Consider the following 23429-nt stretch of genomic DNA (forward strand, 5'->3'; position numbering starts at 1 on the left):
AAAAGTCCATCAAGCAAGAGAGAAACAACGAGGATCACTAGAGTAAAGCATTACTCAATTCTATTGCTAAATCTCCAGCCAAAGTATCCAAACACTTGCATAGCCAAAATCTCCACCTTCTAACACGCAATAGAGATAATTTCTTTGTTCTCTTCATGCTTTTGTAGGATTGCCCACCACCGCAGTAAATACGTCACTCTGAAAAGAACCTGCAAATAGAGATAATTTTGGAGTGTCCAAACACTTGCATAGCCAAAATCTCCACCTTCTAACACGCAATAGAGATAATTTCTTTGTTCTCTTCATGCTTTTATAGGATTGCCCACCACCGCAGTAAATACGTCACTCTGAAAAGAACCTGCAAATATGCTTTTGGAAGGGATTTGTCAAAAACCACCTCATTCCTGCTTAGCTAAAGAGTCCAGCAAATTACAGATGCTTCCATTAACATCAAATTTTTAATCTCCACGCTCTTTCCACTCAGCCAGTTCCCTCCTAAATCGTCAAAACTAAATGGTGCTTTTAACCCTAATGATATAAAAACACATCCTCATATAAATTTGGCATAATGACAATCAAAGAACAAATGTTAGATAGTTTCATTGTGCATAAAAAACAACACTTCAAACCACCATCTCAGTTTCTCGATCGAGTTTCACAAACATGTGTAGTGTACCGGTAATTCGACACGAAAGTCTTGAGGTTTCTATGACTAATTAAAGGCAAGACTGGAGAAATGTTGTTAAGATATTTTCATTTACCTCAAAAACATTGGTTCTAGTGTTTTAGTTTCACATGCTAGCTCCTGTTAATTAACCTATCTAGAAGGTTATAATTAAGTTGTTGAGGGAAAAGTAGTATAGTAGTAAGCACTATAATTCAACAACACCCTCTCGTGTTTACGCGATAAATACGTACGTCGTCGACCCTTTTTCTAAGGCCAGATATTATGTATAGCGATGTATAATTAAATAACAATATTTTTAATATTGTCGTTGTACTAATGGCATTGACGGATTTTCTTTCTCCTAAGTATGTCAACACATAATCCAGAGATCATATATAGATGAGCTGATAAGACACTGAAATGTGGAGTTGTTGAGCGTTATTTTCTCCGTGCTAAAATAAATATTTCTTTTGTTCCTATACTTTTACTTTGGCAGTTTACATCGCCAACCACCGCTCTTGCTGACTAACACAATTATATTATTACCTTCTTAGTGGTCACTTAGATAGAATTATTAGTCTCTTGAATTCTAGAATATTACGTGTCTTCTCTGTTTTCAACAGCCCCTGCAATTAAGTAGTATATATCTAGGACGATGAATCCATGGTGACACATCAAAAATGAGCAAAATAATTTGAGCAGACCAAACAATGCACGACCGAGATGCCTTCCTCTGCGTGTAGAATTTACTCACTCTTGGCATTATTCTCATTCTAGCTTAGAACTAGGAAAATAAGGACATTATTATCCTCTGCCCTACACAGTCCTGTTGTATTTGCTAGCCGACGTTTTTTTTTTCTTTCTTTTCAAGAAGGAAAGATATTTTGTACTATCTCTGTCCCACCGTTAACTTTTTTATACGTGTTTGATTACTCGTCTTATTCAATTTTTTTGTTAAATATGTAAAACTATATATGCATAAAAATATTTTTATAATACATAAAATGATATAAAAATAATTAATAATTATGTAAATTTTTTGAATAGGACAAATGGTTAAACGTGTATAAAAGGTCAACGGCGTTAAATATTTAGAGACGTATGGAGTATTATGCATTCACTAATGACTACGACAGAGTGTTGCCATCAGTCTCGGTTTTCCAACTGGAACTATAGTTCTGGCAGCGACGAGAAAGGCTCGTCAGTGCAGGTTGTTACCCTGCACTGATATCTGCCACAAGCAAAAAAACAGCTGGTTTGCCAATAGCTTGAAAATTTTTAATCTATTAATTGGTTTTTTCTTTTAGATTTGCTTCAAGATACGTGCTTGTATTTGTTGACCACATGCTAATTTGTTTGGTTTTCTTTGTTACCTATTAATTTCAATCCAATGTCCCACAAAATCGATTGAAGAATTCAGTTTTTTTCAAATGATTGATTCGTGGGTGGCCAGAAAAACATAGGCAGACTTGAGGCATGGGTTCAAGACGATCCTTGCAAATCCTTGCAGCAACCCCCGAGATTCACATCCACACATCATTGCACTAACCCTCATCCAAGCCCCCACGTAATAAGACTGAGAACAACATTCACATCCACATATCAGCAACATTTCAAAGATCAAGAACGAGCTAGTCACGTTGATTCCAACTAAACTCATCTAGAGTGTTGATGTCCTAGCTGATTTGAGTGTAGTGATCTATACTGTTGATTGCTAATTACTATCTCCGTTCTATAATGACTTTATTTTTCGATTTCTATGTCCAATGTTTCGATCATTCTTATTATTTCACAAATTTATGTAAAAACTTAAAAAAATTAGTCACACATAAAGTACTATTCATATCTTTACCATCTAGTAACAATAAAAATATTAATCGCAAAAATATTTCAAATAAGACTAAGAGTCAAAATATTGTATCTAAAAACTAAAAAATAAACTTAATATGAGATGGGAGTAGTTAATAATTTAATATGGGATGGAGGCAGTAGTAAATACTTCCTCTCTTCCAGAATATAGCACCATGTAGCTTTTTCGAAGGATTAAAGATTAGGATGCAAGATCAAAAATACCCACATTATACTATTATAGTGTGTGGGTTGTAGGGCCCATTGCAATTATTGGGGTTATGTGCATAACAACGGTAATATGGGTAGTTATGTGCCACAACTAACCTTTTACATCTCCTATGTAAATAAATTCAAATTATAAAAATATCGTTATTTTGGGACATGGAGAATAGAAGTCGCCATGCCTCTTTTTTTTAATGACATGCCCTCCCTTCGTCAAAACCTGAAAATACAAAGAGAAAAGCATATACAATCCCTAGAGAATAATCTAATTACGAAGGAGAAATAAATGATTTTTTTTTAAAAAAAAGTATCTACTAGATTTCATACGTCTAAAATATTGTTACTTTTTAGTCTCCTAAAGTTACAAACAGCTAACCCTAGATTGCAGTGCTATGCAGTGTGCAATTATAGCTAACCCTAGAGGCTTTACACCCGAAGGAACCGGATAAATTAGTAGTATTACGTTTTGTCGTGCTATTATTTCAGGTTGCTGCATTTCAAAATGGATGGTCTAAAGAAAGGCTATCAAAAACTCCCCCCTCCGTTTCATAATGTACGATAAGAAAGGCTATCAAATACTCCCTTCGTTTCATAATGTATGATATTTAACTTTTTTTTACAATGTTTGATCATTTGTCTGATTTAAAAAATTATAGAAATATCATTTATTTTGCTTGTGACTTAGAACTTTAAGCACAACTTATTATTTTTTATAGTTGTAGTAAATTTTTGAATAAAATAAATGATCAAAAATTGCAACAAAAAAATCAAACATCTCATATCATGAAATGGAGGTAGTATAAGATAAAACAAAGTCATCGAACTTCCCATGTCGAAACACAATTCTTTTCATTACATGATTGCCGCAGTAGTGTGTAGGAAGAAATCTGGCTATATGAACATCACGAAATTTCTTCCGACTCTAGCACCTGGGCAACTAATTTCACATCGGAGGCGCTCCCAAACAATCTCTGTGGTCATGCAACTACAAAATACAAACTTTAAATAGGTGGAAAGGTGGCCTGCATCACAGATTAAACCAACGCCAACTTTACAAAACCACGCAAGAAGATGAACGTTTTGTTATTACATTGCCAAGGTATGAACAAAGAGCACCTGTTTTGGCCCTCGATTAGCAGCAGCAACGGAGGGGAGCGACAAACGTCTCCATAGCCTGAAATATGCAGCAATTCATTAATCTACACTTGATGCTATTTACCTGAAAATCAACAGCATCGAAATGATATACAAACGGGAGTTCACCACAGTTTGACTTTTGAAGAAGCCCAGCCCCAACTGCTGAAAACTTGACCTTTGCAATACATTTGGCCGACCGTACCCAAGATTTCTTTGTGATAGAAGAAAAGTCTAGCACATGGAAGTTTAACAGCTGCAGCTTGTGCAGATCTAATGTTTTAATAATAGTCTTCCGATGGTTTTACAATTGTATCTGGAAATAAAAGCTACAGCTTGCGATAGCTGAAAACAAAATGGAACAGCAACAACAGTCCTGCAACATGATAGGTAGATAATTTGCAAATTTTGGTTAAAAGGTATACTAACTAGTAACTTTTCTCAGCAAAATAATAGTATGTCCATGTACTAACATTAATAAGAGTTGCGCAAGAATTTGCTAGAAACCATAACCTTGTACTAGTTAGATAAAATGAAATGCATGGTACCAGTATGTAGTTTGCTGAAATTACAGTTCTGCACAGCATATTTGATAAATCAGTTACACCAATGCCATGGTGAAACTTATACATGAAAATAGTATTTTGCCCATTGCTTCTGTAATAGGAGCATTAGGATTTATGAGTGGGCAGCAAAAATATTTTTTTGGCAAAATAAATTACCAATTGATTCTGGAGAAGATCCTGATGTTGACCAAAGATAGAAGAAATATGGGTGAAACATTATGGTTTCAGAAAATTTCAGTGCTAGGAGCATTAGGAGTGGGCTGCGAAGTTTCAACTATTAAAGATAAATGATTGACATAGAGACATACACTTAGAAATAAGAAAATGCTATCTCCGTCTCAAAATATTACTGCCTCTGTGGTTCAAATTTAGACTACAAAGATAATACTATTTTGAGACTAGTATATTCAACTTTCTCATTGATTATATTGGTCAGAGAAACTTTTGGTGTTGAATCTTTTGAAAAAAAAAAGACCTCAAAAAAGAAAATGGAAATAGGAAATATCTTGAACAGTTTAAACTCCTGCTTGGAACTTTCGTAGTTCACTACTATCCAACTTCCTATTAACCCCTATCTATAAATAAAAGCTCAGATTGTTGACCAACGAAATTGACAAATAGGCCACCCTACTCTTGAACGGCTTACTGTGCACAAGAGTACAAGAACCGTTCCCTTCTCTATCCTCTCATCTTTTCTCTTATACTTATGCTTATAAACCAAAATTTAAATTTTAAAACTTAAATTTGAAGTTGACTTTGGAGTTTTTTTATTACAATTTATTTTTCAACTTTTGCTTTTATATCGCTAAAAACACGTACATAAGTTTTATTCACAAATTATTTTCCAATAGTTAATAAGCAGTCTCTCTTAAGCTTATAATATGCAAAAAGATGGGGCTTGACTCTACCACGGTGCTAAACTGCAAACGCCTTTCACTTTCCCTGTGCAAGAAATTAGTACCAGTTGCTGATGAAGTGCACACGACTCCTTTCTTCACGCCAGCTCCATGTACTGACCACCAAAGCATATCAATCTTTCATCCTATTTCTACACGCTTAGAAAATTCAAGGTTTTAATCCTTTCTCTCGTGTTGAATTGACGTTCCCCTGTCCCACGCCGTGACTTTAGCACCACCGATTTAGCCCGTTGCTAATCGCTACTGGTTTTGATTATGACACGCCCAATCAGAAATCCATTTTCTGTATCCAGAAAGCTACAACCACCCACAGTTCCCGTTCCAATTCCCCAAAAATAATTTGCAGAAGAATTTTTTCCGATCAAGTCAAAGGTAAGCTCAATCTAGATCTAGTTAGGTCAAGTCAAAGAGTCTTCGCTCCAAACAGACAAGTCAATCAACAATTCAACATAAGCAAAATAGAGATGCGGAGCTAGGGTTTGCCTCGCAAGCGTACCAAACAAGCTGAGGTCACCGCCACCATCATCAATCATCAGGGGGCCTCGCGGTGGACGAAGAAGGCGTAGAAGCCCGCGGCGATGGTGCCGATCCCCATCCCCCACACGGCCACGGCGCCCCAGATCGGCATGATGGCGGCGACCTTGAGGGAGAACATGAGCGTGAGGAGCGTGGAGAGCCCCCACACCGCCACCTTCAGCGGCCGGCGCCGCCGGCCGGCCTGCGCGGGGGCCTGCTCCAGCAGGTGGAGGCAGAGGAAGAGGGCGACGAGCGCGAGGTAGGCGACGGCGATGAAGGCCACCGAGGAAGGGTCGCCGCCGGAGCGGTAGATCGCCATGCCGCAGTTGAAGCTGAGGAACGCGAACCCCAGCGACGGTAGCCAGCCCGGCCGGCCGTCGCGGTCCATCGCCGCCGGCGCGCCGCCCGATCGATCGGACCTCGCGGGCGGAAAATTAAACCTGGCTCTGAACGCAAAAGGTCCCAAACGATTGGTCGCCGATGACGACGCGTAGCGATTCCGCACTTCACTGCGTCAAAAGAAGGAAATTTGCTAGAGTTACTAAAACTTTGCTCGCGGCAGCAAACCATGAAAAACGGCGAATATTTGGGTCTTCTTATGCTCAAATTCGAAATTCGAATTCAAAACAGGCTCGTGTTACAACGGCTAGCAGAAAAATTCGTCTCTAACGGCTAGTAGAAAATTTTCATTTTCTTTATAACGGGTCGCGGGAAAAAGGCGAGTTTAAGTTTGCACCATGAAAATGTGTTAAAACGGTCAAATACCATTCTGGCTTTTGTGGGCCCCACACAAAGGCAGGACCCACGTGGTCACCCAACACGCGTGTGAGGACCCACCTGCACGAGACCACCAACCGCCAGTAAGTTCTGTGTACAAATTGAGGGCGCCGGGTAGCATTTCTATAGTAGAAAAATGGGCCTGCTAGTGGGCTAATGGGGTGGGCTGAAATGGATTTTAGTGGGTTGGGTTTAATCTTGGGCTGAGTTTTGGTTGGGTGCAAATAGGCCCAGGGAAGGGAAGGAGGTCCAAATGGTTTGGATTTGATAGGCTTTTGGTGCAAATTCTTGGGAGCCCAAAATGGTTCAAGTCCATGGATCCTTACTGGATGACACGGTTGGTTTAGCCCAACTAGGCAGTGCTGAGTGCTAATCCATTCTTCTCCTCCATCATAGTCCTTATATGGCTTCATCTCTGGTTTACATACTATTCGTTTTATTTTAAAAAATTACATAATTATTAATTTTTTTATATTATTTTATTTATTATTAAATATACTTTTATGCATGTATATAGACTTACATATTTTATAAAAAAAGTTGAATAAGATGAATGGTCAAACGTGTAAAAAAAATCTATGGCGTTAAACATTTAGGGACAGAGGTAGTGCATGTTATTTTTTGTTGGTTAGAATAAAGTTTGGCTAAAGTTTACTATTTTAAAATAAAAAATAAAATTCATATTATTAGATGCATAGTCAAAAGTACTTTCGTATGATTATATTTTTTATCGCATTAATGATATAGTAAAAGATTAATATTCCCGACTTTTGCCAACGTAGTGCTCGTACGTCAAGTCCTGGCAACGTCGTTAGCGTGTTGTAACCATAAAATTTGAAATATGATGTGGGGATAAAAGAAAATTGCAGAAAAAGAGGAGGAAAGGAAAACTAAGAAAAATATGGACGAAATAGGAAAAATAAAAAAAAAGAGATAAAAAAACGTGTGGGAAATTGGAGGATTGGGGAAATAGCGGTAGATAGCAGAACTAAAAAATTAAAATAGGGTAGAAAAAAGAAATATTATGGGAAAACTAGGTAGATCATACCAACCCATGGTCTAAGGCACTAGCCTAAGCACGGACGTCCAAAAGGACCGGTGCGCCTGAGGCCTTGTTTATTTTAAAAAGAATTTGCAAAAACATCACATCAAAACTTTAAACACACATTTAAAGTATTAAACGTAGTCTAATTACAAAACAAATTTTAGATCCGTCTGAAAATCGCGAGACGAATCTTTTGAGCCTAATTAATCCGTCATTAGCGCATGTTGGTTACTGTAGCACTTATGGCTAATCACGTACTAATTATGCTCAAAAGATTCGTCTCACAATTTCTCACATAACTTTGCAATTAGTTTTTCGTTTTGTCTACGTTTAATACTCTATTTAGGGGTCCAAATATTCGATGCGATGTTTTTGGGTGAAATTTTTTGGAACTAAACAGCCCCTCATAAATTGTACTAGCACGCGGAGGCTCGATCCATTTGGCAATCTATTTGTCTACTCCCTCCGTCCCAAAATAAATAAATCAATCTTTTAATTTTAATCTATAACTTTTGACTCTTTGCCTTATTTAAACTTTTTTACGATTAATATTTTTATTTTTATTGGATGATAAATTATGAATAGTACTTTACGTGTTACTAATTTTTTTAAAAAATTTAAAAAATTTTAAATAAAACGAATGGTCAAACGCTGGACACGGGAACCGAAAAGTTGTCTTATTCTGGAATAGAGGGAGTAATGCATTTATTCACATTATATATTTGCATAGCATGGTGAGCTATAGTTTTGTACTTTCATAGTTATCAGCTTCGTTCCTTCTCAAGATTTCTCTCTTCCTCGACCATGTTTTTGATGATATATGAGAATCTGCTCTCGTGGGCTCGTGGCTCTCTATTATTCCAAAATATTGTGGAAGTGATGTCAAATACTTAGTGCCTATTTGGAGTGCCTATTTGGATCCAAGGACTTTTTTAGTCTCTCATTACATCGAATGTTTGGACGTTAATTAGGAGTATTAAATATATACTGATAATAAAACTAATTGCACAAATAAAGACTATTTCATTAGATAAATTTTTTAAGCCTAATTAATCTATGATTAGCAAATGTTTACTCTAGGATCACATTCCCTAATCATGGACTAATTAGGCACAATAGATTCGTCTCGTAAAATAGTCCAGAGTATGGGGTGAATTTTATTAATAGTCTATATTTAATACTTCTAATTAGTGTTCAAACATTCAATGTGATAGGGAAGTTTGGAGTATCCAACTAGGCCCTAGATGTGTCTATTGTGCGAGCATTTATGGTGACGACCTAGCTGCGAATGCTCCCAAGTCCCAACAGCCTAGCCTATCTACTCCCGTTCTCTCTGTTCACCTTATTTCTTTTCTTCTCCGTGTTATCTCTTTTTCTTCGTTTTCATCCATCGCGATGACTCTGACGGTCTCCATCCGATGAACATCATCTTGCTCCATCTAGTGAGCTTCCTCCAACAGAGAAGAGGAGACATAGATTAGTGGCCTCTCTCCGGCAATGGTAAAGGCAAAGGCCTCTCTCAGGTGTGCCCCCCCCCTCCTTGTCCCTTCGGCGAGCTTCCTCCTAAGAGAATACACATATGGGTGGCCTTCCTTCGGTGACAACAATGCCAAAGGTCCTTCGGTGACAACAATAGGTGGGCCCATCTAGACCACCCATAGATCCGACCGGCTAATATATATAGAGATAGAGTATTGTTTATTTGTTTGTATATTTAATTGTGTATATGACAGATATGCATGTGTTTTGTTGTGTGTGCGTGCGCGCGAGCGCACAATTCTTCTTGGTCCTAGAAAAAGAAGTTTTGTTTTCTTTGGAAAAAAATGTGTTTGCGCTTTCCTCATTTTTTTCCGAGATGGTGCCTTAGTGTTGATAGCATGAGGGAGCTAGCTCTTACATTATAACCGCATAAACACCTGTCCATATGCATTAACATCCTTATATAATTTGAAACCTCAACATAGAGGCATATGCATTATTTTGACAACAAATTATATATGATTCTTTTTTTAATTTAACACTTCGGAGTCAAGGAACCTAAATCTTTTTTTGACCGGAACTAAAAGAAACCAACCTTCATGTGTACTTAAAACTATAAAAAAATATTTTGAAAAAAAAACGTGGTTCTCTGGCTACTGTCCCTAGAGCAATGCTAAGTAATGTAGTTTTTACAAGAAATTGAAAACCACTTATTGAAGAGAAAAGACGGTCATAATCTATATCTACCAGGAAAATTTTGTTTTTAGACGTGAGGTAGCAAGTGCATGCTGAACATGAAATCAAGAGAACTTTTTATATACTATGAGAATATGCCAAGTATATTTAATTACATCATATCCTCATCAACCTCACACCTCAAAAGATCTATAAACCTGAGGATGTGGTTTGAAGCCTATCCAACTCGTATCTACAAACCGCTATCCGTCTACCACTGCTAGCTCCATCCATATATGTGTGCTCCATGCTAACATGCACAGCTACAACCACATGTGATTTCACATCGATCGTAGTCATACTCGAATTCGATATGCCGCGATCATATCTGAAGTTGATGGTGAAAACATTATGGATTGTTTCAAAAGGAATCTTGGCATGGATGTAGCCAACTTCTCAGGCCAAATTAATTATATATATGCTCCCATGTTTCACGTTCTGGATTTATCTGAGGCCAAATATTTCTATATATGTTCGATCATCCATTCCATAAATTCATGTATTTCAACCCCATGCAGATTATATGTTACAAAAGCATTTATCACGATAAATCAAAAAACATCTACAAAATGATGGTTGAAAATATAAATATTTGACTTAGGACAAAACTAGAACAATAAATTTGAAATAAACATCCCATCTTCTCGCTTTTCATATTCTTATATACCAAAATTTGAATTTTCAACCTTAAATTTAGAGTTGATTTTAGGGAATTTTCACCAAAAATTATTTCCAACACTTGGCTTTTAAATCGCTAAGAATATATAAATATATATAAGTTTTATTCACAAATTATTTTCGTTAGCAAATATGTCATTTGATTACCTTCTATTTTAAGGATAGTGAAATGCCACGAAAATCATGTGCTCCCAACTATTGGTGAACATACATCACTCGATCTGGAAAGTGCAGACAAATGATAAAATGGACTAGTTGCTTTTGTCACCAATATATTCCATTCTATTATTAAGAGATTGAAAAGAAAGCATCACGTTCTGTTCAGAAACTCTATAAAGTATCATATCACTGTAATGAAAATTTATTTACGTTAGATTATTGTCCAAATAGGCAAATAGGCAGGGGGCAGAGCTACGGTGATCATGGGGGCTTCCAGGCACCCGGTCCAGAAGTTTTTAGTTAGAGTTAATATATTTTTACCACATATGCATCCTCTAAATCCAATATATTAAAAAAAAACCCTCCATGTATGTCCCTTTCATTATTTGAACAATTACTTTTGAAAAAAGATGACCATGTAGATTGCAGTGTTGCGTACCATCCTTTGAATTTTTGCAAGCTTAAATCTAAACTGTACATTCAGAAAAAAAAAATAAGTAAAGCTAAGAAAAATGAAAAGAAAAACACCCTAATTGTCACTCTAAGTTTGAGATTCTCTGTGTAAGAGGACTTGTTTCAAATTCCCCATTCTAATTCGCCTTGGTTTGATTTGATCACATTTCCACACGTGCTATATGGTTCCGGCATTTTACTTGATCGGTGTGGTCCCGAAAATCTCGCTAGTCTGATCCAATGACATGGTCATGGTATCCCTATTCATAAATATCCAACATGCCATTAGACAACTATAGTCATATTTGTTTCCTCTCTCGTGCATCAGAGTTACGAGCAGTTGTGTCGTCGTTGCTAAATGAAGATGAAAGAGTTTCTGATTTTTATGATATCTATTTAATGATATAAACGATAAAATTAACCATGGAAATCAGAAACCGTAATAATCTAAACTAAAAAGTAAAAAGTAAGCAAGTTGCACATCTCTCCATTTCATTCTGAACCAACACGTACCGGGTTTGCGCGCTCCAGTCCGGAACAAAAGGCAAAGGGTACAGGACGCGGCCGGAGAGGATAGAACGGGTGCGCGCGGGTGGCGGCCGGCCGGCCGGCGCGGGGCGGGGCGGGGCCGGCTAAATTTGTCGCGCTAGCTCCCTCTCGCTTTCCACCACCACATCATCCTCCATGTCGCCGTCTACTCCACCCCCAACTAACCCCACCCCCACCACCGCGCGTCGATCGATCGACCGATCGCCCTAGCTAGCTAGCTAGCTCGGCCGGCCGCGCGCTTATAACCCACGGCGCCTAAGCACCGGAGAGCCCGCGTGCGTACGTCCCCGCTTATCCTCCGCCGCACGCACGCACGCACGTTCCGCGTACTCCGATCCGATCTCCTCGTCGCGCCGGCCGCCATGGGCTCGTATGTTCAAGGTGAGGGGAGATCTATATAGCTCGGGTGTACGTCGCCGTGTGGATGAGTTTCTTGCTTCTCTCTGCTTTTTCAGGCGATCGTTGTCGAATTAACTGCCAGTGATGATCCAGAGCGATCGAACTCACCTGTTTGATCTTGCTTCTCTCTTCTTCTCCTCCTTTTTTTCAGGCGAGGACGAGGTTCCGGTGTACGAATCGGGAGTGGAGGTGAGTCGATCCTTCTCCGTCCATTTCTTCTTCCTCCTCCTCTTCCTCCGTTTGCAATCTTCTTCTGCTCTGAAGAATTAGCGATATACTGTTACTTTTAGTGAGGTAGTACTCGGTGAGAAGATTAGATGTGAGCGCATATTTTTCAGAGCAAAGAATTCGATGCATGCATTGCTGGCCTGGATCTTGATCTGGGCAACCTTTTGGTCCCTGTTCGTCAGGAGGATCGAGACGATGAGCAGATACTGACAACGGGACACCGCCGGCCGGCCGGCCGGCCGGTTAGTGGAGATGCCTGACACGCAATTATAATTTGATGAACAAAGGACGAAATGGCACTAAACTGAGCGTCTTTTAGTGGCAAATGACGTGTAATTTGTTTGGAACGATTGGTTGCTTCTTCCTTCACTGTGTTTGCGGGATGAGTAGACAAACACTATCGTACAATTTCTGATGCAGAAAAATTACTAGTAGCAGCACCAGTATTCAGTAGCACTATGGAAGTTATTAAAAGTGTGCCTTACTTAATTTTTTATATTTTCTTAAAATTTGGACTTTGGAATTAAGAAGATATTCCGTACAATATAGGTTTATCTGTACATGAATGGTATAATTATATTTGGGAAAAAATGCTAATGCAATAACGAAAATAAAATCACCTAATGAGTTCTCAGGAAGAAAATCTTAGCAGGCCCTTCAGTAGAGCGGCCTATATTGGTAAACGATTGCTCCAGATCGGCCCAATAAAGTGAGGCCCTGATTTTTCGTTAACACGTTTTCTGAGTGCAGTTCTTTTACAAAGAAAAATGTTAATTCAATTGTTTATACCCTTAAATTGCCATCATAAAATTAAGATTTGCTCCGGTCTAACAAAGAGTATCTTATGGTACCGGTATCTCGAGGTACCAAATCATTTCTCATCATTGAATCGAACTAAGTAGTATGTGCGCTGTTATCTCGAGTTACTTTTTTGTCACTCTTTATTGGACTGTAAAATTGCTCCATAAAATTATATGATTCAAAATCGTCGTGACTTTCAAACCGGGTCTGACTACAGTGACTTGTGAATTTAGCTGGGCAGCTTCAATTGCAGCGGCCGAACATTTTTCATTCCCCAGATCGTTCTAGTAGAAATTTAATTTTGTATTGTAGTATGGATTTTAGAACAACTTTAAATTTAATCTGTTTCATCATGGGTGCAGATCGTCCAGAAGCTGCAGGAGAAATGGAAATCGGCGGCGGCGCCGCCGTACCCGGCGATGTACTCGAGCGTGGTGGGCGGCATCATCCTGGACCCGGCCATGATGGTCGTCCCCATCGACGACCACATGGTGCACCGCGGGCACGGCGTGTTCGACACCGCCATGATCCTCGACGGCAACCTCTACGAGCTCGACCCGCACCTCGACCGCTTCCTCCGCTCCGCCGCCAAGGCGCGGATCGGGACGCCGTTCCCGCGCGACACGCTGCGCGGCATCCTCGTCCAGATGACGGCGGCGTCCAACTGCCGGCGGGGCTCCATCCGCTACTGGCTCAGCTCCGGGCCGGGCGACTTCCTGCTGTCGTCGCGCGGCTGCCCGGCGCCGGCGTTCTACGCCGTCGTCATCCCGACCGACTACGCCCAGTGCCGCCACGGCGTGCGCGCGGTGACCACGTCGGTGCCCATGAAGCCGCCGCTGTTCGCCACCATGAAGAACGTCAACTACCTCCCCAACGTGCTGTCCATCATGGACGCCGAGGACCGCGGCGCGTTCGCTTCGGTGTGGGTGGACGACGAGGGCTACGTGGCGGAGGGCCCCATGGTGAACGTGGCGTTCGTGACGGCCGCCGGCGAGCTGGTGCTCCCGGCGTTCGACAAGATCCTCACCGGGTGCACCGCCAAGAGGCTGCTGGCGCTGGCCCCCAGGCTGGTGGAGTCCGGCGTGCTCAGGGGCGTCAGCACCCGCCACATCGCCGCCGCCGACGCCAGGCGCTCCGCCGAGATGGCGTTCGTCGGCAGCGGCCTCCCGTTGCTGCCCATCGTCGAGTGGGACGGCCAGCCCATCGGCGACGGTAACACACCACGATATTAATTATATATATCCAGAGCATGGACGGCCAGCTGTAATGCGGTTGCCCCGCCCCCGATGATTCTTTGATGCCATTGACGTGATCGGTGTGCTTGGTGTGTGTGGGGATGCAGGGGAGGTGGGGAAGACGATGCTGGCGCTGTCGGATCTGCTGTGGGAGGACATGAAGTCGGGGCCGGACAGGATCGCGGTTCCGTACAAGTGATGGAGGCAGCAGCAGCAGCAGCAGCAGCTAGTACTGTGCATGTGTCGTGTACAACAACAGTACAAGAGGGAAGCATGGGCGACATGATTTTCTTGTGACGTGGATCCCGTCGTAGAGTAAATAGTACCGTCGGAGGAGCTATGTCCAGCTCAGCTAAAGTGAAGTGGCGTTTCTCCCTTATATTTGTGTGAGGTTTGTTTAACCTGTATACGTACTAGTTGTCGACCTGAGTCTTTTGTGCAGTGTGTTGCGTGTATTGAATTGGATGGCTTATCGGTAAGTAAGCGAATGAATAATGTCTTTTCCCGTACTCTCCCCATTTTAATATTCTATTATTCATTAAATCCGTATGTATGCTCGTTTTTGGACACCTATATAAAATATATTCATTGACATATAAAACTTACGTTAGACTAAAACATCTTATTATAAAAGAACAACGATCGTCTGCCGTACATCTCTCCCCTTTAGAAAAAAGATTCATAACGGATCGATCAACTTGTTGATGTATCTTAGCATCGAGATGCTGAGATTTTCTCCTCATCAACCCTATTGTTGTTGCTCACTGCAACCAAACCTTCTTCTGTATTAATAAATCTTGGCCGGCTTCTCTTTGCCGCCGAAATATAATGGATCTCCACTCAGCACCGGAAACATTGTACATGCCACCACTTGTTGATGTATCTTAGCATCGAGATGCTGAGATTTTCTCCTCATCAACCCTGTTGTTGTTGCTCACTGCAACCAAACCTTCGTCTGTATTAATAAATCTTGGCTGGCTTCTCTTTGCCGCCGAAATATAATGGATCTCCACTCAGCACCGAAAACATTGTACATGCCACCACTTGTTGATGTATCTTAGCATCGAGATGCTGAGATTTTCTCCTCATCAACCCTGTTGTTGTTGCTCACTGCAACCAAACCTTCGTCTGTATTAATAAATCTTGGCCGGCTTCTCTTTGCCGCCAAAATATAATGGATCTCCACTCAGCACCGGAAACATTGTACATGCCACCCGTTCCATTATCAATACCACTGAGGCCGCGTTTCACGGTCACTTTTACTTACACATATTTTACCTTTTAACTGCTAAACGATATGTTTTGAAGAAAATGTTTTGAAGAAAATTTTCTATAGAAAAATTACTTTAAAATATCAAATTAATATATATTTAATTTTTTATAATTAATTAATCATGTTAAAATCTATTATTACATTTTTCGTGTTGGATAAGTTATCCTAAAATGAACGCGGCCTAAGAAAGAGTGAAAGACTATTCTTTTGCGGGTGATTGGAGAGACTACGGGTATATCATAAATAGCTCGTATCAATAAATCAAATATTTTGAAGCTAAGGATAGCTTAGAAAATATTATATAAAAGCAATGATATAATGTCTCTGTTTTTTTACGCCGTTGATTTCGGGATCAACATTTGACTATACATCTTATTCAAATATATATATATATATATATATAATTATTAATTATTTTTAGTGATTTAATTTGTTATTGAAAGAATTTTAAGGATGACTTATAATTTTGCATATTTATAAATTTAAATAAGATGAACGATCAAATATAGATCCAAAAATCAACAATATCAAATAAAAAAAATTATAAAGTATTTAGATAAATCATGTTTTTTTCTTTAACGAACTAAAGAAACCATGCTTTGAGTTGTCCAGCAAAGAACATATCCAAGACTCGAGATGATTTTTGAGCATAACGAAAGAACGTGAAAAATAACTAGTTTGGGCTTCAGTTGGGCCTACTATCTCCTCAAGGGTGTGATGGGCCTAGTATACTTACATGGGCCAGCTGAGAAGGCACTGAAAAGGGCCTTATTTACCTTCCAGGAACCCAGACCCAGACCCGGCCCGGCCCGGCCCAAAACCCCAACCCTACTACACAGCCTAGATGAACCCACCCACCCACCCACCGCCCCCTCGTCTTCTCCACCCCCACGCCACCGCCACCAACGCGCTCGCCCCCGCGAAACCGCAGCGCTAGGGTTTCCCGGAAAACCCCAACCCTCCTCGATCCCATCCCCTCCCCTCCCTCCCGCGCCCGGCGCCGATGTCGACCCCGGCGGGCGAGAGGCCGGCGCTGAGGAAGCCGGTGTTCACCAAGGTGGACCAGCTCAAGCCGGTCACCAGCGGCCACACCCTCACCGTCCGGGTCGTCAGCGCCACCCCGGTCCCGGGCCGCGCGCGGCCGGGCGTCGCCGCCCCGTCCCGCCCGCCGCGCATCGCCGAGTGCCTCGTCGGCGACGAGACCGGTGCCATCGTCTTCACCGCCCGCAACGAGCAAGGTGACTGTGACTCGGCTGGCTGATGGCTCCTCTGGTCTCTCTAGGGTGTGTCGGTGCGGTTTTTTGGGCGCCGGATTCGTGACGCCCGCGATCTGGTTGTGCCGATCTGTTCGGATCGGTAGATGATCGGCAAATCGTTGGGGATTCCTTTTGTTGCGGATGGGAAAGATTGCGGAAAGATAAGAAAAGTTAGTTGAATGATATGACTTTCTTTAACGGGGAATCTTAAAGGGTGTTCACAGCTAGATGTCAATGTCTTGTATAGGCAACTCACTCCGTTTCAAACTATAAGCATTTCTAGGTTGTTTAGCAGAGATATTAGTTAAGTAGAATTTTCGCTTTAGCACTGTTGTTCGCAATGATAATTTTTTTATTGATAGAGGCAATTTTTCTCTCTGTTTATTGTACCAAAACTTTAGGATGGCCATGGGCGATGGTGCATTGTGTTTAGATGGTGATCCAAAGTAATCTGTTTATTCCGAGTAAATGGGAAAGTACCCATTCTACGGGCCTGTTTGGGTTATTTTTGACATCTAATTTTGTGATGTGTGGTGTATCGCACTTTTTCATGGCACGCAAATACCAGAGATCAATGTGGCAAAAATTCAAATGGAAACAGGTGTCTGATTGGTATATCCCAGATGAGCTACATTGTTGTCCCGAGTAATCAGCCACTTGCTAGTGAAGAGTTGAGTGTCTCAGAACCAATTTCACTACCACTACTTCATTCTTTTTTGTTTTTTTGATTCTCTGACCATTGGCAATTTAGCACAATAGTTCAGTCTTATATTGTATTGTCATATTACTCCTTCAGTCCAAATGAAGTTATTCTATTTTTAGCCGCATAATTCCAGGCTACCTAATATTGGATGAATGAAATCATGTGCTTCTGCAGTTTTTCTTCTATGTCTTTTTTTGTGTGTCATTGTTCCAGTGAGATTGTTTTTATTCTACCTTCATGAAATACTATGGTCATCTTATCTGATCAAAATGATCCTACTACATCTCTTTCTTTTGTTTGGACAGCCCAACATTCAACAATAATAATTTTGTTCTTCCGTTGTTCAATGCCATTACTTGTCTGTTTTTTTACACCGGAAAGTTTTTTTTAATATACTTAGATTTCATGTTTTATGAATGTGAAAGTTATCGAACTGTTGAAATGGAGACAATTCACATTGCTGTTGCATTCTTTTACTGTCCTATTTTCTTATTGTCATTATTGGTATTTGATACACAAATAGCATGACAAGATTTCAAGGTTTAGGAACATAACAAAGTGAGGATTGTTGTAACTTCAGTCTATTATTATGTATTTATGTTGTTAAGTAATCACTTGTTACGCACTGCACCACTATCGTTCGTAGCTAGCAATTCATAGTCCTGCTGTTTTCAGCTATTTTTGTATGGTCTTTTGGGGTTGCTTTGCATAGTCTAGTACAGTATCATGGTTTATGTAATCTATAACAATGTGTGGACTAATGAATACTCTCCTATACATGTCATCATTTCTGCTCCTCGTTTCACAATGCAGGACTTTCTAGCCTACCTAGACTATATTGATGTTAATGCATCTAGACGTATATACAAACCATATACATTAATCAATTGATGAATCTATGCCATACTAAAAAGTCTTATAACATGAAACGGAGGGAATAGTTGACAATTCACGTATGTTAGGAATCTGTTAGTTATGCTATTTGTCAGTTGTACAGTTCTTAGGTGTTACCTATGATCACGAGTTATATCTTAGACATTCTTATGACTCATGCCTATGCTGATTTTTGTGCCATGCACTGATTTACTCTTCTGTGCAGTTGACTTGTTGAAGCCTGGTGCCACAGTGATCTTGCGCAATGCTAAAATTGACATGTTTAAAGGCTCGATGAGGCTTGCGGTGGACAAGTGGGGGCGTATAGAAGCTACAGAACCAGCCAGCTTTACTGTTAAGGAGGACAACAACTTGTCACTAGTAGAGTATGAGTTGGTTAACGTGGCTGAGTAATTGTCGTTGCTTCGCCCCTTTTCCTGCCATAAAAAGGAAGCACGATGACTGAGAATATTATGAACCCTTCGCTAAGCATGTTTATTTGGTATGGTGGATCCAAGATTGAACCGAGTTTATCCATGGTATGCGTCTACTAAGTGGTGATTCCCTCTTGTTACTACCTGCTGCTGCCTGTATTGCTGTGGTGGAACAAGCTCAGCAGGGTGAGATGCTGCTAAGAGTGCCAGTAATCAATGAAACTAATCGTTGCAAATCCTACACTGGTGAATATTGTTGTTGTTGGTTTGCCTTTTGTGGTCGCTGTAATATTTGTCTCTTGTCTCCGGAATGTCAGGCATGAGCTATCCTATCCCAGATGCTAACACAAGTTTTAACCATTCCTGACACGTTGAAGTGATAGAATTAGCGTTTCTCACTCATGGTTTGCTTGCTTGTTCTCCCACCAAGAAAAAGGAAAAGGGGAAAAAAGAAACTCTGGTTGTTAATGACACGCCTATAAAAAGCAATGCTTACGTCGATTAACCGAGTTTAGCCAAACTAATTGATCGACGAGGGTGGGAGGTAATCTAAGCTTGGGCTTTGTGGCCGTCGTCGGAGAGGAATTACAGAATGGGAGACCATGCCGGCGGCGAGCCGCCGGAGCAGGAGCCGCCGTCGGTGGAGGCGGCGTTCGCGTGGCAGCCGACCCCGCCGTGGTGGCGGCCGGTGACGGCGCGGTCGGTGGCGGCGAGCGCCGTGCTGGGCACCGTGTTCAGCTTCATGGCGATGCGGACCGGGCTGACCGCCGGCGTGGTGCCGTCGTTCAACATGTCGGCGAGCCTGCTGAGCTTCTTCGCCATCAAGTCGTGGACGCGGCTGATGGCGCGCTGCGGCGTCGCCTCCCCGGCCTTCACCAGGCAGGAGAACGTCGTCGTCCAGACCTGCATCATCTCCTGCTCCACGCTCGCCATCTACGGTGCGTCCATACTATACGTGCCCCTCCCGCCGTCGTTCCTGCGTCCTTTACCAAAAAATCACATTTTTTTTCCACGAGTTATATATATCGCGTTTAATGGTCAGAAGCGACCGTTGGATGATGCGATTTTATTTATAAGCTGTTTAACGTCTCATGTTTATACATCCTCCAGTAAAAACCAGGCTTTCTTATCACAAATTGCAACAGACACCTATCATAAAATTGACGAGGAACTACACAGACCCATAAAAAAATACTACCTCACTCCCATAATACAGAGGATTCTAACTATTCACTTATAACTTTTGATCATTCGTTTTATTTAAAAATTTAGTGTAAATATAAAAATTTATAAGTAACACTTAAACTACTTTTAATAATAAAGAAAATAATAAACAAAATAAATAATATTTTTAAATTTTTTTAATAAGACGAGTAGTAAAAGAATACAAACAGAAAGTCAAAATTACGGAGGGAGTATTGTTCTTAGAAAACTATTAGATTTTTTTTCTGTTTTTAAGCGATAATTTTTAGGTGATGTAAGACGAGGTCTGACGACTCCGCTATTAATTACTCAGATATATAGGCTCTAACGACCAACGGACGATATGATTTTATATGTTATTTTTCACTACAGATGTTTCTGTGTCCTCTAACACAAAAAAACATTTTTCTCATCATCAGATGGACCGTTCAAAGATGTGGTTTTATAAGATGTTTTTGCCAAGAGATTTTTATGTTTCTCTAGCAAAAACCACGTCCCTCTTATAACATGCAATCGTTAGAACGACCCTTGAACGATTTTTTAAACCGATTTTTTTCGCTTCTATTTATGCTTATAAGCTAAAATTTAAATTTTTAGCCTTAAATTTATTGTTTATTTTTGGAATTTTTTTCATCGGAGTTTATTTTCCAACCATCACTTTTAGATCTATACGAACATGGATATAAATTTTAATTCACAAATATGTTATTTGATTTTTTCTAAATAAGCCAAACAATTACCAATTTAAGCTGTTTTTGACCAGAGATGTTTGTGCAGGTGGTTTCACGAGCTACCTGCTGGCGATGAACCGGACGGTGGCCAAGTCGGCCGGCGGAGTAACCGACGGCCAGAACGTGTACACGTTGCACTTCGGGAAGATCGTGGCCTTCCTCTTCCTCGTCGGCTTCTCCAGCTTGCTCTGCACTCTCCCGCTGAGGAAGGTACGTACGACGAGACACCACCATTCACGAACTCACCGTAGAACTAAACTACTTAAGCCATCGATTCGATTAATTAACTACTTTTCCTACGTCATTAATTTCTTGGCCAGATCATGATAGTGGACTACAAGCTGACGTACCCGTCTGGCTCGGCCATTGCTGGCATCGTCAACAGCTTCCACACACCTAAGGGTGCAGCAACAGCAAAGTGATTCTTCCTTTTTATTTTTAATTAATGAAACATGAGTAATTAATAACTAGGGTGTTTGGTTGGTTTTTTCATTAAAAAATCAAACGAAAAAATAATTTATAAATAAATTTTTATATATGTATTTTTAGCGACCTGCAATATCCGTCCTAAAATAAATTATTTTTTTAGTTTCTAGATATGACGTTGGCCTCTTTATCTTATTTAAATTTTTTATGATTAATATTTTTAAATATGAATATTACTTTATGTGTGACTAATTTATATTATTTTAAAAAGAATCAAATAAGACATATGGTCGAACGTCCGACGCAAAAATCAATAAATGTTTTTTTGGACGAAATAGTAAAAGCTAGTGCTGGAAAATAAGTTTTGCTGAAAAAAACCCCTCAAATTTAAGATTAAAAATTTAAATTTTGCTTTAAAAGCAAAAACAAAATGACAGAGGCGAACATCTCTCATGCCAGTTCATGGAAGATTTTCCAAAAGATTAATCCGTCGTCCTCATTCAGATTGCAGGTGAATGCTCTGTTCAAGTCCATGGCCGGGAGCTTCATGTGGGCGTTCTTCCAGTGGTTCTACACGGGAGGAGACGGGTGCGGGTTCCAGGCTTTCCCCCTGTTTGGGCTCGACGCGTACAAGGAGAAGTTCTTCTTCGACTTCTCGGCGAGCCTCGTCGGCGTCGGCATGATCTGCCCTCACCTCATAAACTTCTCCATGCTTCTTGGGTCCGTCTCCTCCTGCCTGCTCATCTGGCCGGCGATACAGACCAAGCAAGGGGAATGGTACACCGATCCCTCTCCGACCAGCTTCAAGGGAATCAATGGATACAAGGTTAGAAATCATACGCCGGAAAACACAATTCTTTCAATGTTTCGGGGGTGATCTTGCAATGTTTTCGATCAACAGGTGCCCATGGGGATTGCCATGGTGCTCGGGGATTGCTTGTTCCAGCTGGGCGCGATCAGCATCAGGGCGGCGCAGCACTACCGCAAGGGGTGGCAGGGGCAGGGGCAGAGGCTCGCCGTGGGTGGCGCGGCGGACGGCGGCGACGGCGAGGAGCAGCAGTGGCAGGCCAAGTATGACGAGCGGCGGAGGAACCACGTCTTCCTGAACGACGGGATCCCCGACCACTTCGCGGTGGCCGGGTACGTCGCCCTGGCGGCGCTCTCGATGGCACTGGTGCCGCGGATCTTCCCGCAGATACGGTACCAGCACGTCGCCGTCGTCTACGCGGTGGCGCCGCTCCTGGCGTTCTGCAACTCGTACGCCACGGGGCTGATGGACTGGTCGCTGGCGACGGTGTACGGGAAGCTCGCCCTCTTCTTCGTCGGCGCGTGGGTCGGGGCGGCGGCGGGCGGCGTGATCGCCGGGCTCGCCGCGTGCGGCATCATGCTGCTGATCATCGGCAACGCCGCCGAGCTGATGCACGACTTCAAGACGGGCTACCTGACGCTGACCTCGCCGGTGTCCATGTTCGCGAGCCAGGCCATCGGCACGGCGCTCGGCTGCGTCATCAACCCTGGCGTGTTCCTCACGTTCCAGCGGCTCGTCGGCGCGGACCACCTGGGCGAGGCCGGCGCGCTGTTCTCGGCGCCCATGGCCATGGTCTACCGGGGCCTCGCCGTGCTCAGCGTGGACGGCCTCGACACGCTGCCGAAGCACGCCGCGGCGCTCTGCGGCGCCTGCTTCGCCGTGGGGGTGTGCCTGGACGCGGCGGCGGCGGCGGCGAGGGCGAGGCGGTGGAGGGCGGGCGGGTGGGTGCCGAACCCGATGGCCATGGCGATCCCCTTCTTCATCGGGCCGACGTTCGCGGTGGACATGTGCGTGGGCAGCCTGGTGCTGATGGCGTGGAGGAGGGCGGACAGGCAGGGCGCGAGCACCCTGGCGGTGGTGGTGGCGTCGGGGCTCATCTGCGGCGACGGCCTCTGGGCGCTGCCGTCGTCGGTGCTCGCCATGCTCAAGGTACAGCCGCCCATCTGCATGAAGTTCCTGTCCAGCTACCAGAGCCAGCAGATGCGGGACCACTTCGTCGCCGCCACCTCGCGATGACGCCGAAAACGGAAGAAGTTTTTTTAGAAGACGGGTGTATATACACTTTCATACTTCCATGTCATCTAAATAGTT

At 42.1% G+C, this 23429-nt stretch overlaps 4 protein-coding genes across 8 annotated transcripts; 3 read left to right on the forward strand and 1 right to left on the reverse strand.

Moving 5' to 3' along the window:
- Positions 1–3521: 3521 nt before the first annotated feature.
- On the reverse strand, positions 3522–6500 carry LOC121053308. 4 transcript variants are annotated; one of them, XR_005810995.1, is made up of 3 exons: positions 5854–6500; positions 4004–4250; positions 3522–3914 (listed from the first exon to the last, which is right to left on the reverse strand). XR_005810995.1 is itself a non-coding variant. In XM_040520093.1 (2 exons), exon 1 carries the CDS (start codon positions 6259–6261, stop codon positions 5890–5892), a length of 372 nt encoding a protein of 123 aa, XP_040376027.1. In that variant the 5' UTR covers positions 6262–6493; the 3' UTR covers positions 3522–3914; positions 5854–5889. The 4 variants fall into 4 exon arrangements, 1 of the variants encoding a protein (XP_040376027.1); XR_005810996.1 differs by lacking the exon at positions 4004–4250 and having other exon boundaries at positions 3522–3725; positions 3857–3914; positions 5854–6494; XR_005810994.1 differs by lacking the exon at positions 4004–4250 and having other exon boundaries at positions 3522–3762; positions 3857–3914; positions 5854–6494.
- Positions 6501–11785: 5285 nt separating this feature from the next.
- Positions 11786–14710, forward strand: LOC102710443 (D-amino-acid transaminase, chloroplastic-like). 2 transcript variants are annotated; one of them, XM_040520143.1, is made up of 5 exons: positions 11786–12129; positions 12299–12336; positions 12558–12617; positions 13539–14388; positions 14519–14710. In XM_040520143.1, the coding sequence occupies exons 1-5, from the start codon at positions 12111–12113 to the stop codon at positions 14608–14610; spliced, it is 1059 nt and encodes a 352-aa protein (XP_040376077.1). In that variant the 5' UTR covers positions 11786–12110; the 3' UTR covers positions 14611–14710. The 2 variants fall into 2 exon arrangements, with proteins under 2 accessions (XP_040376077.1, XP_006643973.2); XM_006643910.3 differs by lacking the exon at positions 12558–12617 and having other exon boundaries at positions 11788–12129.
- Positions 14711–16557: 1847 nt separating this feature from the next.
- Positions 16558–19191, forward strand: LOC102710736 (uncharacterized protein At4g28440-like). The gene is made up of 2 exons (XM_006643911.2): positions 16558–16922; positions 18743–19191. Exons 1-2 carry the CDS (start codon positions 16688–16690, stop codon positions 18928–18930), a joined length of 423 nt encoding a protein of 140 aa, XP_006643974.2. The 5' UTR covers positions 16558–16687; the 3' UTR covers positions 18931–19191.
- A 92-nt stretch (positions 19192–19283) lies between these two features.
- LOC102706060 (probable metal-nicotianamine transporter YSL1) lies at positions 19284–23426 on the forward strand. The gene is made up of 5 exons (XM_040526013.1): positions 19284–19888; positions 20931–21094; positions 21205–21302; positions 21815–22136; positions 22212–23426. Exons 1-5 carry the CDS (start codon positions 19543–19545, stop codon positions 23352–23354), a joined length of 2073 nt encoding a protein of 690 aa, XP_040381947.1. The 5' UTR covers positions 19284–19542; the 3' UTR covers positions 23355–23426.
- The last annotated feature ends 3 nt before the right edge of the window (positions 23427–23429 follow it).

This window comes from Oryza brachyantha, chromosome 1 (genome assembly GCF_000231095.2).
Source record: "Oryza brachyantha chromosome 1, ObraRS2, whole genome shotgun sequence".
In the NCBI taxonomy this organism is placed as follows: Eukaryota; Viridiplantae; Streptophyta; class Magnoliopsida; order Poales; family Poaceae; genus Oryza; species Oryza brachyantha.

What these genes read in the sequence shown, in the direction of transcription:
- LOC102710736 (XM_006643911.2), top strand. Translation starts at nt 16,688, where the DNA reads ATGTCGACCCCGGCGGGCGAGAGGCCGGCGCTGAGGAAGCCGGTGTTC. An exon ending in CACCGCCCGCAACGAGCAAG is followed by an intron (nt 16,923 to 18,742) that starts GTGACTGTGACT and finishes TCTTCTGTGCAG; the next exon opens with TTGACTTGTTGAAGCCTGGT.
- LOC102710443 (XM_040520143.1), top strand. An exon ending in TGTACGAATCGGGAGTGGAG is followed by an intron (nt 12,337 to 12,557) that starts GTGAGTCGATCC and finishes CCTGTTCGTCAG; the next exon opens with GAGGATCGAGACGATGAGCA. An exon ending in GCCGGCCGGCCGGCCGGCCG is followed by an intron (nt 12,618 to 13,538) that starts GTTAGTGGAGAT and finishes TCATGGGTGCAG; the next exon opens with ATCGTCCAGAAGCTGCAGGA.
- LOC102706060 (XM_040526013.1), top strand. Translation starts at nt 19,543, where the DNA reads ATGGGAGACCATGCCGGCGGCGAGCCGCCGGAGCAGGAGCCGCCGTCG. An exon ending in CTCCACGCTCGCCATCTACG is followed by an intron (nt 19,889 to 20,930) that starts GTGCGTCCATAC and finishes ATGTTTGTGCAG; the next exon opens with GTGGTTTCACGAGCTACCTG. An exon ending in AGGGAATCAATGGATACAAG is followed by an intron (nt 22,137 to 22,211) that starts GTTAGAAATCAT and finishes TTCGATCAACAG; the next exon opens with GTGCCCATGGGGATTGCCAT.
- LOC121053308 (XM_040520093.1), bottom strand. Translation starts at nt 6,261, where the DNA reads ATGGACCGCGACGGCCGGCCGGGCTGGCTACCGTCGCTGGGGTTCGCG.